At 25.1% G+C, this 16,782-nt stretch overlaps 2 protein-coding genes across 2 annotated transcripts; one reads left to right on the forward strand and one right to left on the reverse strand.

Moving 5' to 3' along the window:
- Positions 1-729: 729 nt before the first annotated feature.
- LOC105365273 (uncharacterized) lies at positions 730-7,667 on the forward strand (the record flags this gene model as incomplete). Its single annotated transcript, XM_011503389.1, has 13 exons — positions 730-775; positions 2,205-2,391; positions 3,072-3,334; positions 3,651-3,923; positions 4,271-4,438; positions 4,754-4,932; positions 5,055-5,284; positions 5,951-6,093; positions 6,413-6,613; positions 6,698-6,823; positions 6,999-7,165; positions 7,314-7,518; positions 7,591-7,667. Coding segments are annotated over exons 1-13 (2,265 nt in total), but the record flags the coding sequence as incomplete, so codon positions are not given.
- Positions 7,668-7,745: 78 nt separating this feature from the next.
- Nup133 (nuclear pore complex protein Nup133) lies at positions 7,746-16,442 on the reverse strand. The gene is made up of 18 exons (XM_011503301.1): positions 15,958-16,442; positions 15,502-15,841; positions 14,900-15,217; positions 14,141-14,311; positions 13,401-13,707; positions 12,772-12,931; positions 11,769-11,937; positions 11,507-11,666; positions 11,330-11,442; positions 11,016-11,122; positions 10,512-10,728; positions 10,297-10,437; positions 9,827-10,028; positions 9,584-9,743; positions 9,159-9,354; positions 8,820-9,014; positions 8,168-8,390; positions 7,746-7,967 (listed from the first exon to the last, which is right to left on the reverse strand). Exons 1-18 carry the CDS (start codon positions 16,050-16,052, stop codon positions 7,834-7,836), a joined length of 3,408 nt encoding a protein of 1,135 aa, XP_011501603.1. The 5' UTR covers positions 16,053-16,442; the 3' UTR covers positions 7,746-7,833.
- Positions 16,443-16,782: the final 340 nt, after the last annotated feature.

Below are 16,782 nucleotides of genomic sequence, written 5' to 3' on the forward strand. Positions count from 1 at the left end.
TGCATATATGCATGTCTTTAAAAAATTTAAGGAAATTGGAAGAAACTACTAGTTTTTTAAAGACTACAATTAAATTGATTTTTATTTTTTAAAAATACAAATACATTACTCTTGCATTATTATACATATGAATAAATATAATTTCATTACTAATGGTTTAACGCATTATTATTATAATTTTCATTGTATATTAAATTCTTTTGACAATATCTTAAATGTATTAATAATACTGTAATTTTCTAAATTAGTTAAAGGGTATTTTTAATAAATATCACGTTTTATAAACGATTAACAACATAAAATGCGCTCAAGAATAGATCAATCATTAACATAGAACAACTTTTAATAATAAAGTTCTCTTTGGACACAATTTATTTCCGACTATATATTTGCATTAGCGCTTTCTATCTATCATTATTCATAGACCGTGTAAATGATTTTTGAATTTGTAAATATAAGAATACAAAGTTAAACATGCACCGTTAACTAGTCAGATAAATATTTCATTATTTTGCAATCCATATCCCTACTTTATTCTTATCTTATCAGATAGAAAAATATGTTGGTAGAGAATGAGTATCAGTCAGCCAACTTTTGTTACTTCGATTGAATCACATTTATATATTCTGCTTTACTACGTGTATAAACAGTCGTCTAATGCCCTTTTTTCAAAAACATGTTGCTGTGCTTTTAATTTGTATATAGATGAACAGTTCGTTATGACAGACTATGAAAGTGCTCCTGGCCCTCGTCATTTTATTTATGGTATCAGTTGGTAAGTTATTCTTATAAACTCTTAAATGCTTATGCATATATATATAACCGAATAAAAAAAAATTGCCATTTTACAATAAATTGGTATTAATAAAACGTTGAGCTATCTTTTTATTGATTTTATATACTTTCAAATTTAATACTTTAGACTGAACAAGCAATATGTTACATAAAACGGAATTCCAAGTATTATCAATATATTCGTTAAAAAAAAAAAAAAAATTAATAAATAAAAACATAGAAGTAATTATAAGAGGGTAACACGAGTATCATAAAAAATGTAATTCTCGCATGATTACAGTATTTTACGGTTTGATAAAAAATCATTTTACTAATTATAATAAATAATTTTAATGTAGCGATGAAGTATTGGAACTTTTTAATTAAATATATATATATATATATATATATTTTTTTTTTTTTTTTTTTTTTTTTTTTTTTTTTGACAAATGTCTAATATGTTAGCATAAATCTAGTTTAAAAGAAATTTATAAATATAATAGGTGTAATATGTATAGTAGGTAATGTTTTCTTAAGTTTTGACGGGAGGATTTTTTAGTGCAACTCAATCGAATGCTTAATTAAGTTAACTAATAGAGTTAATGAAGGGATTTAAAAGAAGGTAAGGAAGATGCTAAAAATATTTTGTAATCGTTTTATGTTTCGAAAATTGTTACAATGTAACTATATTTATCGACAAAACTCTGTACAAGTGAATTTTAATCAGATTAATCGGTTACGATAACTTGATTACAATCAAATTCCTCGTTACGACTGCATAGTCTCACGTTTTAAGTACTTATTAATTAAACATCTTCAAATGTTACTTCTTAAGTATAATTTTCTAGGTCGATGTAAAATCTTTCTTAATAATGTTCATACGTTTTTATCTGTAGATCCGTTACATATCCTTGTTTTTGTTTCTCTTTCCATTACCATAGAGGAATATTTTTAAGCGTTATCTTTTATTAGACTTATTTATTTTTTAAAAAAAATTTTCTGAATTTTTCATAAGGCCATCTAACAATTTTCAAACATTATCTCTTCGATCTGTACTTAGCTATAGTTTCGATTATTTACTTAAAACGCGTATTCCATTGAAATGTGCTCTTTAAGCCTTTTTCTTGTGAAAATTAATAAGGTATTCGTATTAAAAAAAAAAAAAAAAAAAAAAAAAAAAAAAAAAAAAAAAAAAAAAAAAATACATTTTTGATATATAGTACATATCTCGCATTGAAATATTTCTTGTAATTAATTATTAATTTTCGTATATTTAAAAGAAATATTTATATTCTGTAATATCTAAAATTATGATCATACCTTTCGATGAAGCGAAATAATTTATTTTAGAAAATATACAAAAATTTGTAAATAAATGTGAATTTGCAAGTGTGTTAGAGGTTTTAATGAATTTAACGATCTTTTTGCAGAAATTTCTTTGGTTCACTCCCATCGAAAACTACCAGAATATCTTCGAGAATGTTACACTAACAGCAATAAATTCGCATCACCGCTTCCCTTAAATTTACAAACCATTTTAGATATAATTCGAAAAGTCGAAAGATTAACCAATGCATCTTTGTCTATGCGAACACTATCGACTTCGCTTATCAAGAGGTAAAACGTAACATTAATCAATACATATTTAATATTTTAAATATTAAATTTATTATTCAAATCGTAGTCATTTATCATTCGTCGATCAAAGGAATAATTAAATCATCACTGTTTGTAATTTTCATATTATAATTACTTTCTAATTTACGCGTAGGAATATTTGTTTTTTGAATAATTAATCTTACCGCGAAAAATTTATAATGTACAATAAAAATTAATATTTAACAGCTTTTAAGAAAGAAAAAAAATAATTAGTATAAAGAATATTTGTATTTATATAACATTCAAGAAGAAAAATGAGTTGCATTCTATATAATTTTATCAAAAATTAATTTTATAAAGGCACACCGTAATTATCCATCAATTTAAAGTTTTAATTTTTCATATAATCTTTTCCAAAATTATCATGAAATTATTCTTTAATATCGACGATTATCGCCATACTTACCATTAGTAATGATCTGGTATACATTTAAACATATTTTTGTATATAAGTTATAATTTCTGAGGTAATATATGAAAGTGTATCGATCTTTTAAATCTTGACATTACTTTTGTAATCGCAGTTAAAATTATTGAATAATCATTATATTACAAAAAGAAATAATTAAAATTTCAAGTATAATTAATACCGAATCAAATTATATAATCTTAATCTTTTCAACGACACAAAAATGTAGATTCAAACTCGATGGAATAGTATATTCGAAGGATCTACCTGAGGATGAAGGCGTACTCAGATTTTCTGTAAGTGGAGCACAACATGACAAACACCTCATCGTCGACGAATTGATACCCAGTAATATAAATTCATTTCCCGAAGTACTATTGACGCATAATGAGCGCTGTACTCTGCATTTCGCTATATCCAATACAATATGGGACTATTATGACGAAACTGACCAAATGTTTTGTAAATTTAAGCCAAACGAAAGCGCTTTTGGTAATACCTGTTATAATAAATTTACAAGTTCTGAGAGTATATTTTGTACCAAAGAAAAGAAAAAAGAAAGAAAAAAAAAACTTTTAAGTATTTATATAACAGTTGAGCTTATCTTTGTAATCGATAACGTATTTAAAAAGCTATTTCACAATTAAATATCCATGAAATAAAATTCAAAATAAGTCTTACTGGCAGTATTTTACTATTTAACTACTTAACGCCAAAAAAGAAAAACAACATTTTTTTTACATTTCAATAAAATTAACGAAAATGAACATGAATTAAAATTATGCGAAATTAACATTGATGTTTATAGATATGTTTGAAAGGACAAATAACGTTAGATGTCTAAAGGAAGGTGGAGTTATTCTAACACCGTACGGTACTGTAGCTTTAGGAACGGTACTTGCTGGCATAGCTGCTGCACTTCAACCTCAAGTTGTGGAAACAAAGCGGTTGTTAAAAATACGAATAGCCGATAAGAATGATGAAGTGATACCGCCAAGAAAAATGGACACCAAAGGTTCTCTTCTTAGGACATCTCTTTCCAGTGAACGTATAGACAATACTTGGCTGGCCACCGTTGCGGGTAAACTCTCTCTCTCTCTCTCTCTCTCTCTCTCTCTCTCTCTCTCTCTCTCTCTCGGCTAAGTACGATATTACACATCAAAAATTATATTAATAATACAATTCCCTTTCTTTTCACATTATAAGTTTTTTTTTATTACCTTTGTTTTACTTTTTATAATGAGAAGTTTTTTTTTTTTGCTCCTTTTCATAAATAATTTAAATAGTTTCTTTTATCGTTTATATTTTGGTGGAACTTGATCGAAATACCACAATAAGTATACATCAAAATCATAAATATTAATCAATAACTCTACTATAAAATAAATTTTTAAATGTTTAGTTTACTATTTTAATAGTTTTATTAAGGTGAATTGGCTGAAATGGCTGTATACCAAGGACCAATTTATGATGATCAAATGTTTATTGGCGCCACAGGATTTTGGGATCGTACTATGCGCCCGCATTTTTACTATATAATGCATCCTTATGAGAATTTCGATCTGACGAGGGCTGAAACAGTTGGAGCGATTGACGGTAACTTTGAATTTAGTCCTTCGATAGAAAATTTTATTGCGCAATAGAATGACATATAATCCTTGTCATTGCACGATCCAATAAATTATATGATTAACTTATTTATATAATCATTGTTTTAAAATTTATCGTATAAATAAAGATTTACAGCATAAATAATAAGTTAAACTAATAATTATAATAATAATAATAATAATAATAATAATAATAATAATAATAATAATAACAACAACAACAACAACAACAGAAGAAAGGATAATGTCAAAGAAATGCGCGATTAATTTTTCATTGTATTACAAAAGCTTTTATGTTTAGGTCTTATAATAGCAAAGAATTTACATAGTTGGACAAGGAAATTTGAAAATCTTCGACTTAGCCAAGTATTGGATATGTATTATTCAGAAAGTGGTGCATTTTTTAATAAGAACGTTAATGTGTGCGAGCGTGGTGAACAATTTTTACGTATTGCTCCAAGGAATACTCTACAAGATCAAGTCAGTATCAGTTATATATTTAATTTTACAATTAAAAAAATTACGCGTTCATAAGAATTTCATTCAATTATTTTCACTCTTATGTAAATTTTGTAATTTTTTTTTTTTCTATAAATTTGTAGACTTATGCCGCTGCTCAATTATTAATGTATCAAAACAGTATCGCAACTATGAGTGATGCAATATTACAACAAATGGTCAATCGTTCCATTAATCACTTTATGCAATACACAAGTGAGCATCTCTTTACCCAAATACATTGTCGGTCTCCACTTAAGCAGCAAATGCGCGTCGAAGTCATATTTGCTTTCGATGGATCTTGGACCAGAGTTTACACAAGTGACTTTCTAGCGTAAGAGTGGTATTTCAAATTTTATCCAACTAATTATTTTTATGGCAAGTGCGATATTCTTTTATAATAAAATTAATATATTAGAATAAAATTTCAACACACTAGAATCAATAACAAGGCGATACGTATAACAATAGCTTAATGATATTAACAACCATTCTTGTAAAACTTTGTCGAAATACAAAAAAAAAAAAAAAAAAAAATACATATATCAATCATGTAAATGCAAAATATCAATTTAACACTACAATATTCTCATGAAACGTTAAATTTTTATGTATTATTACTGTATAGTGTGAAAAATAATATATAAGTCTATATTAATTCAGCGCGTGTATTAAATATTCCAATTTTCTACGAAACTAAATACATTTAATAAAAACCATTTAATTAAAGCAGCATGCATAATATTATATATAATATTATATAATATTATATAGGAAATTATTTATAAATATTTTCTTAAATTATATATAGAAGTTCACAAGAGTTTAATATTGTTTTTTATACATATAAAAATGCAATATTAAAATTAAGAAAATAGATAATTTTATAATATAATTTATTTATTTCAATATATTTTATTAGATCTTAGAAAAAATAAAATAATTAGATGCAACTGAAAGTTTATTTACATAATAATATTGCTAATTATAATGTATACAGAGCACTGGTAGATGATCTCAATGTTTCTACATACGGATCAAAAATGGGCATAATTCATGGAGAAAATGGTAAATGGTTGTTAAATGTAACCAATAGTCCATCTAATGTTCACACAGCAATTAATAATTTATCGAAAATCAAATGTAAGTAAAAAATTGATTATGCATAGTAAATACTTATATTACTTTGGTACATTTGATATATTTAATAAATTTAATATTTAATGTAATTAAATTGCATTTACTATAAGGAAAGCTTATTAAATTCTATTGTTTAAAAGTATTTAGTAAGCATTTATGAAGGCAGTCCTAAACATTTAAATAATACTTAAAATTGTATGTGTGTATATATATATATATATTTGAATGGGAAGATAAATTTTATTTACATAAGTAATGAGTGTTATTTCAAATATATAATACTTAAATGTAAAAGTATATTTTAATTCTGATTTTGATGCAGGGCCATCGGGTGTAAATTTGTCCGAGGTCTTTAAGAGTATTTTGACATATTTAGATGATAGATGGGAAAATAACTTTAATAAAAATATCATTGGCAATTATGGACAAGCTATTGTTTTTTTGATACCTCGTATAAAACTGACCAATAAAGAAGTCAAGTTGGCGTTAATAGCATTAAATAAAATTAAAACAAAACATCCAGGTATAGTTATAATATTAATTGCAGAATATTAATTTTAAGATAAAGATGCATATAATAATTATAAGTTACAACTACGTCACACAGAAGTTAATTTTATCTATTACATATGTGAAAGTAAGGCCGAGCTTTTAAATCCATTTATAATAACTAATGAAGATCAAATAATTACGACATTGAATATCAATGATATTTCGAGAATTCTTTCAACAGGTTTGTATTCAATCAATAACTTAATTCATAATTCATATATGTCAATTATCTAACGATTGTATAAACTTATTGATTAAATGAATGTAAATATATCATTTCGTTACTTTTAAAATACAATATGAATGCTTAAATACATAAAGATTGTAATAGTCAATGTGATATTGTTTTAATTTAGTGCCCATGATTTTAAGATCAAAAGAACCTAATATTCATACTATCAAAGGAACATTACAAAATAAATATTCAGAAGGAGTGTTTAAAACTTATGTAAGTCCATTGGAGTCTATTTCATATCGATTACATTCTCAGTGGCGAGACAAAGCAAAGAAATTTGCAATACAGGTATATACTGATCTTTGATAAATATTAAATTTCTTTTTATATTTACTACAACTTTTACTTGAACATCTAAAATTTCATATTTATAATGTTCATTGTATTGCAATTAATTTTTCGTAGAAAATAATTACAAGTAAAATAATTTTTTTAGTTAAAAGGATTAGGTTATGGAGAACTGAAAGTTTGTTGCTGGAATCCAGATACAAGTAATAGAAACGAAATAGTCACGTACTGTAAATATTTATCATTGAATGGACAAATTTCTTTATCAGATGATGTTTGTAATAATGATGGTAGCAAATGGCCAGACATGTACTGTCAAGTGCAAAATATTTCAACAGTTATGATATGCACAGGTAACCAACTTAAGTTTATTCTATAAAGCAATACAACATTCGATTAAATATTATTAATTATTCTTATTTTAGAAAACGATTGCAAATCACCTGATCAAGTAAAATATACTATTAGTGCGGAAAATATACAATGTTCATCTTCTGATAAAAAATTCTCTCTTAAATTACTTTTAATTATTTTACTTATAACTATCACTATATAGTTAAATATTTTATTGAACAAAATAAAAAGTTAAAAAGTATAATTTATTATCTATCATGTAAAAATAAATCTACACAGTAAAATGACTCCTTATTTACCACTATTAATAAGTATTAATAATTGTTGTATGCATATTCATAAATTAATTTAATTAGATACTGAAAATTACTGGAAGCGGCGAGATCACCCAATTCTTGTTCGGCCAAAATTAATTTAACTGGAGGTAGCATTTCTTCTATTTTGTTTCCTGAAAAGTATTATTTTTAAGTTAAAAATTATCGTAACGCAGCTTTATTTACATCATACAAAATAATATTAAAATATTTATCACCAAGCCAATAAAAAATTATTAATATCTAATATAAAATCATTCTAATATATTAGAACGAACAGAAATTATACTTGTTCAAGTTACTCCATCAAGCTCATAATTAAATACAAGCTTACCCATCAAATGAATTAAATCCATTAATTTGAAGAAAATCGTTTCTTGAATTTGTTGTTCCGGATTTATACTAACAGTATCCCACTTATCATTTCTTGCTGCACGTGCCCAAATTTTTAATTTTAAAGATAATTTTTCATCCTCTTGGTCAATATATTCAAGCAAATCAAGTGCTTTTTTGAAATCATACTCATTAGACATATGACTCTCTGTACACGTATAAAGCTGAAAGCAATAGTATAGTATAAGCATCGTATATTTTATTTAAATTAAAATAATTAATTATATATAGAATTAAATATTATCTAAACTTCTAATTCTAGATAGCTTGTTAAACATATACATATAAGAAATATTATATAATGATGCTATTTTATACAAAATGTACACTTGTTTATTATAAATTATAAAACATATTCTATTATAAAAAATATACGAAAATTTTTTAAAAAAAACTTATTAAAAATTTATTGTCAATTAAATCTATCGACAAATACTTGATTATAATTTTTATTAATTATCGATGCTTTGTTATTGATTTTCAATTGAGTTATATTTTTCATAAGGATTATTTTATTTAATTTAATCCTTATTTCATAATGAATAGTAGTGCTAATATATTTTTACCAAATAATAAAAATAATGTATGCTTACATTAATTAATTCTGAAGGATTAAGAACTCGTAATTTTTCAACATCATAACCATACATCTCCAAAACATTAACCGGAACATCTTCTTGATGTGCTATTAGATTTAATTCACTATTAATTTTTTTAATACTATTTTCAATTTTATCCTCGGTATCGTCAGAAGCTAAAAGAGCCAATTTTGCCAAAGAAAGCATTGACTACAAAAAAATTTTCTTTTTAATTAAATAAATTTATATTATAATGTTCCATACTGTATACTTTATAAGTACTATAAAGTACATTCATTTTTAAGTTTTTCAATCAAAGCAAAACAGTTTCTAAATGTAAAATTGAGAAAAAACCTTTTTCCGAGCAACGAGTTCAGTTTCTTCCATAGCTAACGAGTAAAGTGTTTTAGCAGCAATGTCATATTCATCGGAAAGAGCTGCTTGTACCCAAGATAAAACTGGATGTTGCAGAAGCTTTTCAGTTAATTCAGTTGCTCCACCACGACGACATCTTTCCACCAATTGACCTTGACGTCCATCTTTTACATACCTTGGGCAATTAAATATATTTATACGGAATGAACTTGAAAAGGTTTTCATATTACAATTTAATACGTGGATAATTGTTTTTAATTTATATTTTAGATAATTATAATAATTATAATTGATAAAATATTATTCGTTCGAACGAAATTATGATAATGTAATTTTAATAAAAATAACTTTCGAATAAGTTTGAGGTTTGAAAGATTGTTTTACACGAATTTAACATTTTTTACCATGAGAATAAAAATCCTGCAAAATCTTGACTAGCAAATTGTTCCATGTAATTATCGAGTCGATTTTTGTTCTTTGTTAATTCACAAATTTGAATCAATGATGCAAAGTCGCAATACTTTTCAGCAAGCATCGCTGCATTTTCATATTGTTCTTGCTTTACTATCAAAGTAAATTAATTATAAAAAAAATTATTCAGAAAATTCATTAACTGCTTTGAATAAAAAGTTTATTTATTTACTTACCTAAAGGCTGAATTAAACTTGTTCTTTCTCCCTCGTATTGTTTCAAAAGAATGTCGAATTTTTCAGTTCCTCTGATACTTTCTAAATGGCACTTCCTTCCATCTAAAATGAGATCAATTAATCCCACCAACTGCTCGTATAATTCACTTTTAATACTTGAATCACTTGTATTATTTACACCATGTTGCAATGTTAACTTTTGCTAGAAATAGGATTTCTTTATATTATATGTCACAACAATTATTATTATGTATATAAATATATAAATATATAAATATATATATATAAATATAATTCCTATGGTTGGTATAATAGAATGCTTTATTAATTCTAATAAATTCAGGATATAAATGTTATTGATACATAATTTTAAAAGTAAAATAGGCATGTCACACAGTATGTGTACACATATGTGTATGTAAATGTTGACATAATTGTACATATGATTATAAAATGAAATTAGTACAAACCATTGTAGTGAGGCAAGTTCTTAAACCATATTTTCCAGAAGCAGCGGTCCAAGGTAAGTACTCAGTTACAGAGGAGCATCTTGGAGGAATATATTTTTCGGCATTATATTGACGATATTTAATAACTTCGTGAAGAACTCCCTATAAAGCGACATTAAAATATAAATTTTATCTTATAGAAATTAAAAGGTATATTTTATAATAAATAAGCTTACTAATAAAATTGAGTTCACTTGCAAGATATATTGTGCGATTTGTTGAGTGGGTCTTTCGGATTGCGACTGGTCAACTGCAATTTGTATTAAATTTGGTAAAAAACGATGAGCCTCGCTTACTTCTCTATAGAATATGTCATTTTGAGTTAGATATTCCGAAACAAAAGATTCAGGTTGTAAAGTACTTTTTATTACTTCATCTATAATTTCTGTATATCTACAATATATAGATATTATTAATTTTTACTAAGCTTAAATGAAATATTATTTTTCCATTTTTTAAAACACAAATATAAATATATTATTGCGTTGCATATAATTTAATGTAAAAATTTGATAATAAATCAAGTCATATCACTTTATGCGTAACAAAGATTATAAAATTTTATATCTAACAATTTATTTAATTATTTGAAATCAATCTATATCTACATTTAAATTATATGTACGATAAGTTTATAATTAAAAATAATAATGATTTGATGATATTGAGATTTAAAGTACCGTTGCTGGAAATTATATATAGTGAGCATAGCAATGATCTTTTCTGAAAATTCTCCAAGAACATGAGAAGTTGACATGATAATCCCTCGATATGTAACTGCACAGAACTAAATAAAAAAATCATTTAATTTATTATGGTGAAATTTTTCTAATTTTACGAAGCTAAATATTACTTAAAAACCATATTTGTATTAATTTTTGGTTAATACTAAATTTTCTTTTAAAATATATTACAAACTATTAGAATTCTATTATAATTCTTATTATAATAAAACAAATATAGTATTTTATATAAAACATAAATTGAAACTTACTCGAGTCCATAGGTTGTGTTCTTTCAAAAATGAAATAAATAGGTCGATAGATTTTTGCTTTCTTTCAAGTTGATGTGGAATCTGCATGTCTAAGACGGCATTAAGGGTAAACGCTGAAATACAATAAAAAAATTAATTATAGAACAAACGAAATATTTAAGAATTAAATGTTATTACTTAAATCTCTGTGATTTGCCCATCTTGGATCATTTGCAGGATAATCATCGATCAAATACTTTGCAACTTTCAAGACTAAAGAATCCAAAAAAGCATCGATATCCATTACTGGTTCTTCTTGTAAAGGAAAAAGTTCTGTTAAAATTTCATCACATTGTTCCTATATTACAATTAGTGGTAAAAATAAAATATTTAAATTATACTAATTTAATATAATAAATCTTTTATTATAATAAGTATTTTTAACATTTAGTAAGCAAACCTTATTTTGACGAACACTTAAAAGAAATGCTGCTTGGAATTGTCTCACACCATCCGAACTGTGAAACATCTCTTTTATCTCATCATTACTGATTAGAGTGATAAAGTGATCTGGTATCTGGTTATTACTTTCCGAATAATCTATGCTTAAATTCATGTCTGAATAACTTCTGTAATACATAATTGTATAGTTGCATATTATTCTGTACATCAATATATAGTATTTCTATTTTTCAATCATGCAAGTTATAATCATTCTTTATTTTTATTACTTTAGAATGATAAAAATAAAAAAATTACCAAATATCTGTCAAAACTTACATATATTTGTAAAGTAATTGATTTTTTTAAATTTCTTATTTTAATGTATATATATATATATATATATATTAATATGCCTTATATATTTAAATAAATAACTATTATCAATATTAAGTTTTACTCTAACAAATTTTGTTGTAATTAATTCATTGTACAAATTTTATGTTAATAATATATTAAGATTGTTAAAAAATATAGATGTATAAAAAATGATGCGATAATAAACATTTCAATATTTTAAAAATAGTTATGGATACTAATTGAAAAAAATAAAATTTAAATGATAGAAAAATTAGATTTACTTGTCTTCCATAAACTTATATTTTACTAATTGATGAGCATTTTTATTTAGTTTCATCTTAATAAATTAATTTCAGAATTAACAGTTTTAACGAATATTTTTAAAATCTTTTTCTGTTTGTCAGTCAAAGATACTCCAATGGAACTTTTATCAATATCAGTCACTATTATAAAAATCATATAATTCATATGAGAATAAAAGTAATAAAACTAATAATATACACAATTACTAATACACTACAGAACAAGTAATAGCGAACTGTAGTATAAACAGACGTTTATCATAGATTTAAGTTTGTACCAAACTCCTACGACATACAACGGTAAGCTTATCTGGATAAGTGAATTATTATATATAGAAAATCAATTATATTAAGAATTACTGATTGAAGTCTTGATTCACAAAATCAGTTGGAGATATAGTAATTAGTCCATGATTTCTCGTGAAAAGCACTGGAGTTCCTGAACAAAGAGCACCACCTAATATGCTATCTTTACCTCCGCGTGTTAAGTCTATTTTATCTTGTTCATATTCTGATAAGTCTGTAAATAATCAAATTTTCACTAAAGTTTACACAGTATGTATTCATTTCAATATATTTCAATATATCAATATTCAATATTAGATAATTAATATTTTTTACAATTGGTTTTATTTTTTAAATCAATTACTGGAAAATATTTTTAATATAATTATTAATAATTATTACGATCTGTGCAATTACAATATTAATTACCTAAGTAAAATTTTTGTTATTTGAATGAGTAAATAAGCTATTATGCAATATAAATTTATATATAAATAAAATTTATTTATTTGTGTAAAATCTAACAATCATTAAGATTTACTTTTTCACGATGGTATCAAATTATTAAATTTACATTACAAAAAATTTTTCCTTTTTCGCAAATAAATTTACTATTATTTTAATATTTAGTCATTTTAAAGTAATCGAAAACTTTTATGAAATTTGTATTACTATTTATTACTTTAACAAAAAAAAGTACTTACTGCTAACAACAATAATATTGTTTTCGTTATAAACAATTATCTCCCAGCCCGATAGAATAAAATGGTAGGAGTGAATGGTAGTCTCTATATCATCGTTATGATATACGGGTCCAATCTTAATTGGAACAAACCATTTGAAAGTATTTGTTAAATGTGTACCAGTGAGAGGTATTAAACCAACTGCAAAATGAATTTGAGCAGAAACTTCAGCACAATGAGCTGCCATGAGAACAACAACACCTTCCTCTATCTGTTGCATATCTATCATCCACGTAACCATATTTTGTGGATTACATGCACTTGACTCCTATTAACAATATTGTTTAAATAATCTTATTTAAATCTATGATTTCATTATATTGGATTTAATTAAAATATAATTATAGTGCTTTCTTCATACACCAAAACAAATCTATTTTGTTATATAAAATATTATTATGAAGAAATATTGATTATGACAATTATGATATAAAAATGTTAAAATTTCAAATATATTAATACAGTTGAATAATTCTTAGAAGTGCAATTAACATTTTTTTTTTTAATAATAAAAATAGTGATAATTAAATAAATTTTGAAGAATTTATTTATTTAATTTTATTGAAAATTCTTAAAAACATAAAAAAATCTTATTTAATTTTCTTTATCAATTAAGTGCTTCATCGATTTATGAAGTACTACATGAAATGAATAGATTACGTCAATTGATAATTTATAAAAATTCAGAATGTTATTCATACCCATAAACGTCGTTGAAAAGATTGTATAACAATATGTCCAATATCTTCATCAAATTCCATTTTCTCTTGTTCTCCCAGTGGAAAAGACCAATACTGTAACGAATTACCAGCTAGAATAAGAATTCTTGATCCTTTTTCACTTATTCCAGTGCAAAGAACTTTTGTTAATTTCTGAAAGAATTTTAATATAATAAGTATATATTAGAGATATTTCAAGAATAATAACTGAAAAATCAAAAGAGAAATTATAGCAAGTTTAGATTATGTGTAATTAAATTGTAAAACAAAAATAAAAAGAATTTGCTTGGTTAAAATCAATAATTTTAAATAAACTACTGTATTATATTTTACAGAAATTATGAAAGAGGACTATGATAATTTCAAAATTTAAAGCATCAAGTAAATCAATATACAATTTTTGAGAAGAATTAGATTATTGCGATAAGAGGTATTTAGTGGATCGTACTACATAATTTATTAATTTTTTCAAATATTAATTAACCTTCTGCATTACCTATCAAATTTTAACAAATTGTATACTGTAGTAGTATAGTATTAAATTTATTTAATATAATATCAATTAATTAATTAAAGAATTACATTTGAAAATCATTAATAATGAATAAACATGAAATGCTATTGAAATTATTTACAATATCTATTATCTATATACAATTAGAATTAGAAATTAAAAAATTGTATTTTTATATAAATTATTAATATAATTTTAAAGGAAAAATATAAAATTGAAATCCTTACTGTTTCCAAAACAGGCGATTGTGGCATAGCACCAAAAATTAATGATGACATTCTTCTACCGATACCACCGAGCCAGCCTTGGCTTGTTCTTAATACCCTGCAATTAATACTGCCCCTACCACCTGTGTATTGAGGTTGTAAAAGTGCTACGGTACACGTAGTCGTGGCCAGGATGCAACCGTGACCAGGTATATAGGTCAAACAATCAACTTCCTGACCAGCTAATTCTGCGCTAGTTTCAATCGATAATTCCTCATTAGCAATACTAGCCCAATAACGAACGACACCTTCTGGAGAAACTGCCATACAGCTTGGAACCTGTATACATATTTTATTTATTCACTTTGTGCTGTGTTAATTATACGATTACAATGTAATTTAAAATAGTAATTATGTATTGAAATTATACAATGTAATAATATGTATTTAAATACACTTTAAAATTTCTTTATAAAAATATAAAAAATTTCATACTTATTTAAATAATGTTTTAATTATAAAAATTTAATTATCCTATTTTCTCTTAATATAATTTTTTGATATAATCATATATATTTATATAATTTATATATTTAATTTATGATTTCTATTATTCAGATTACTTGTTGTCCAGATGGCAGCCAAACAGCGATACATTCTGCTTTATGTGCTAAGTCACTCTGCGGTAATAAAAGTTCACGGCATTGAGTTTTAAAAGTTCTTTTTTGTTTTGGATCGTGTACTGTGATTTTGCATTGCCATACAAGCAATCTTCTTCCACAAACAAGCCATGCCCAGCCATCCAACGAAACACTAACGCTAACAAATGTATTACGCTCCACGAATGTTAATGCTTCGGTCACCAGAACTGGCAACGACGAACCAAAATTTTGGACAACATGACTCGCTGTTCTGCATATTATCTGTACCGATTGATTGGATTTTCCAGAAATACTTGCACCACTGAAAACAATGCGATGATTAAAATAAAAATAATTTATACTTACAATACATAAGATAATAAAATAATATTTAAATATATATTTTGTAATATAAAATAAAGTGCTTTCTATACGTACGAACTGAATTTTTTTAAGGATTGTACCAAAGATAAACGTCTTCTTGGAGAATTGACATTCTTACCTACTAAATTACCAATACCTGATCGATCCATTATATAAATTATATGCAATATTAAATTATATATTTTATGTGCATTAAGCAAACAAGTGTAGATATTTGTGGTTATGTTTGTGCTATACAGCCGGTAAAAATAAGAACGAACATAAATTACAGCACACAAATGAATCAACAAAAACTCCTTTCCCAAATTTCTGTATACTTAAGAATAAACAGCTCGAAAAGTTTTACCCCATCTAAATGTCTTCTATTTACTATTTTTAACTGATAACACTACCGGCTACATTAAAAATAATTGTAATGGAATGGGCAGCGAATATTACGTCAATTGCAAAAAAACTCAATACTTCCTTTCGCAGCACATGTATTCCTTTAATATCTCACATTCAACCAATGTATTATATAATACATATTTTTATTTCGATTATGCGTATGACAATTGTCCAAACTTAAATGACAAAATTTTTTTATCATTAAGATATTCAAACGTGCATATTTCTGTAAGTCATAGTTTTTCGTATAAATTTGAATTCGAAACAGTTGTGTTCGATTCAAGGCGGACATATCGTTAATTATCTATACCTGCGTGTTTTGAGTGGAATAAAGTAAGACAGATTTATACACACTGCATATCGAGCATTAAAATTTTTATTCTTCCATTGAATTTTATCTACTTTATTTCTTCGAAGTGCATAGATTAAAAAATTGATACTCTTAGGTATTTTTCAGTATTTCCCCTTCTCGCTCTCTCTCTCTCTCTCTCT

The sequence above is a fragment of the Ceratosolen solmsi genome, unplaced genomic scaffold, assembly GCF_000503995.2.
Source record: "Ceratosolen solmsi marchali unplaced genomic scaffold, CerSol_1.0 scaffold63, whole genome shotgun sequence".
NCBI classification, from domain to species: domain Eukaryota; kingdom Metazoa; phylum Arthropoda; class Insecta; order Hymenoptera; family Agaonidae; genus Ceratosolen; species Ceratosolen solmsi.

Coding starts and splice junctions, on each gene's coding strand:
- Nup133 (XM_011503301.1), bottom strand. CDS start 16,052: ATGGATCGATCAGGTATTGGTAATTTAGTAGGTAAGAATGTCAATTCT. Junction 15,218..15,501: donor GGCTGCCATCTGGACAACAA/GTAATCTGAATA, acceptor ATATGTATACAG/GTTCCAAGCTGTATGGCAGT. Junction 8,391..8,819: donor ATCCTTCAGAATTAATTAAT/GTAAGCATACAT, acceptor TATTGCTTTCAG/CTTTATACGTGTACAGAGAG.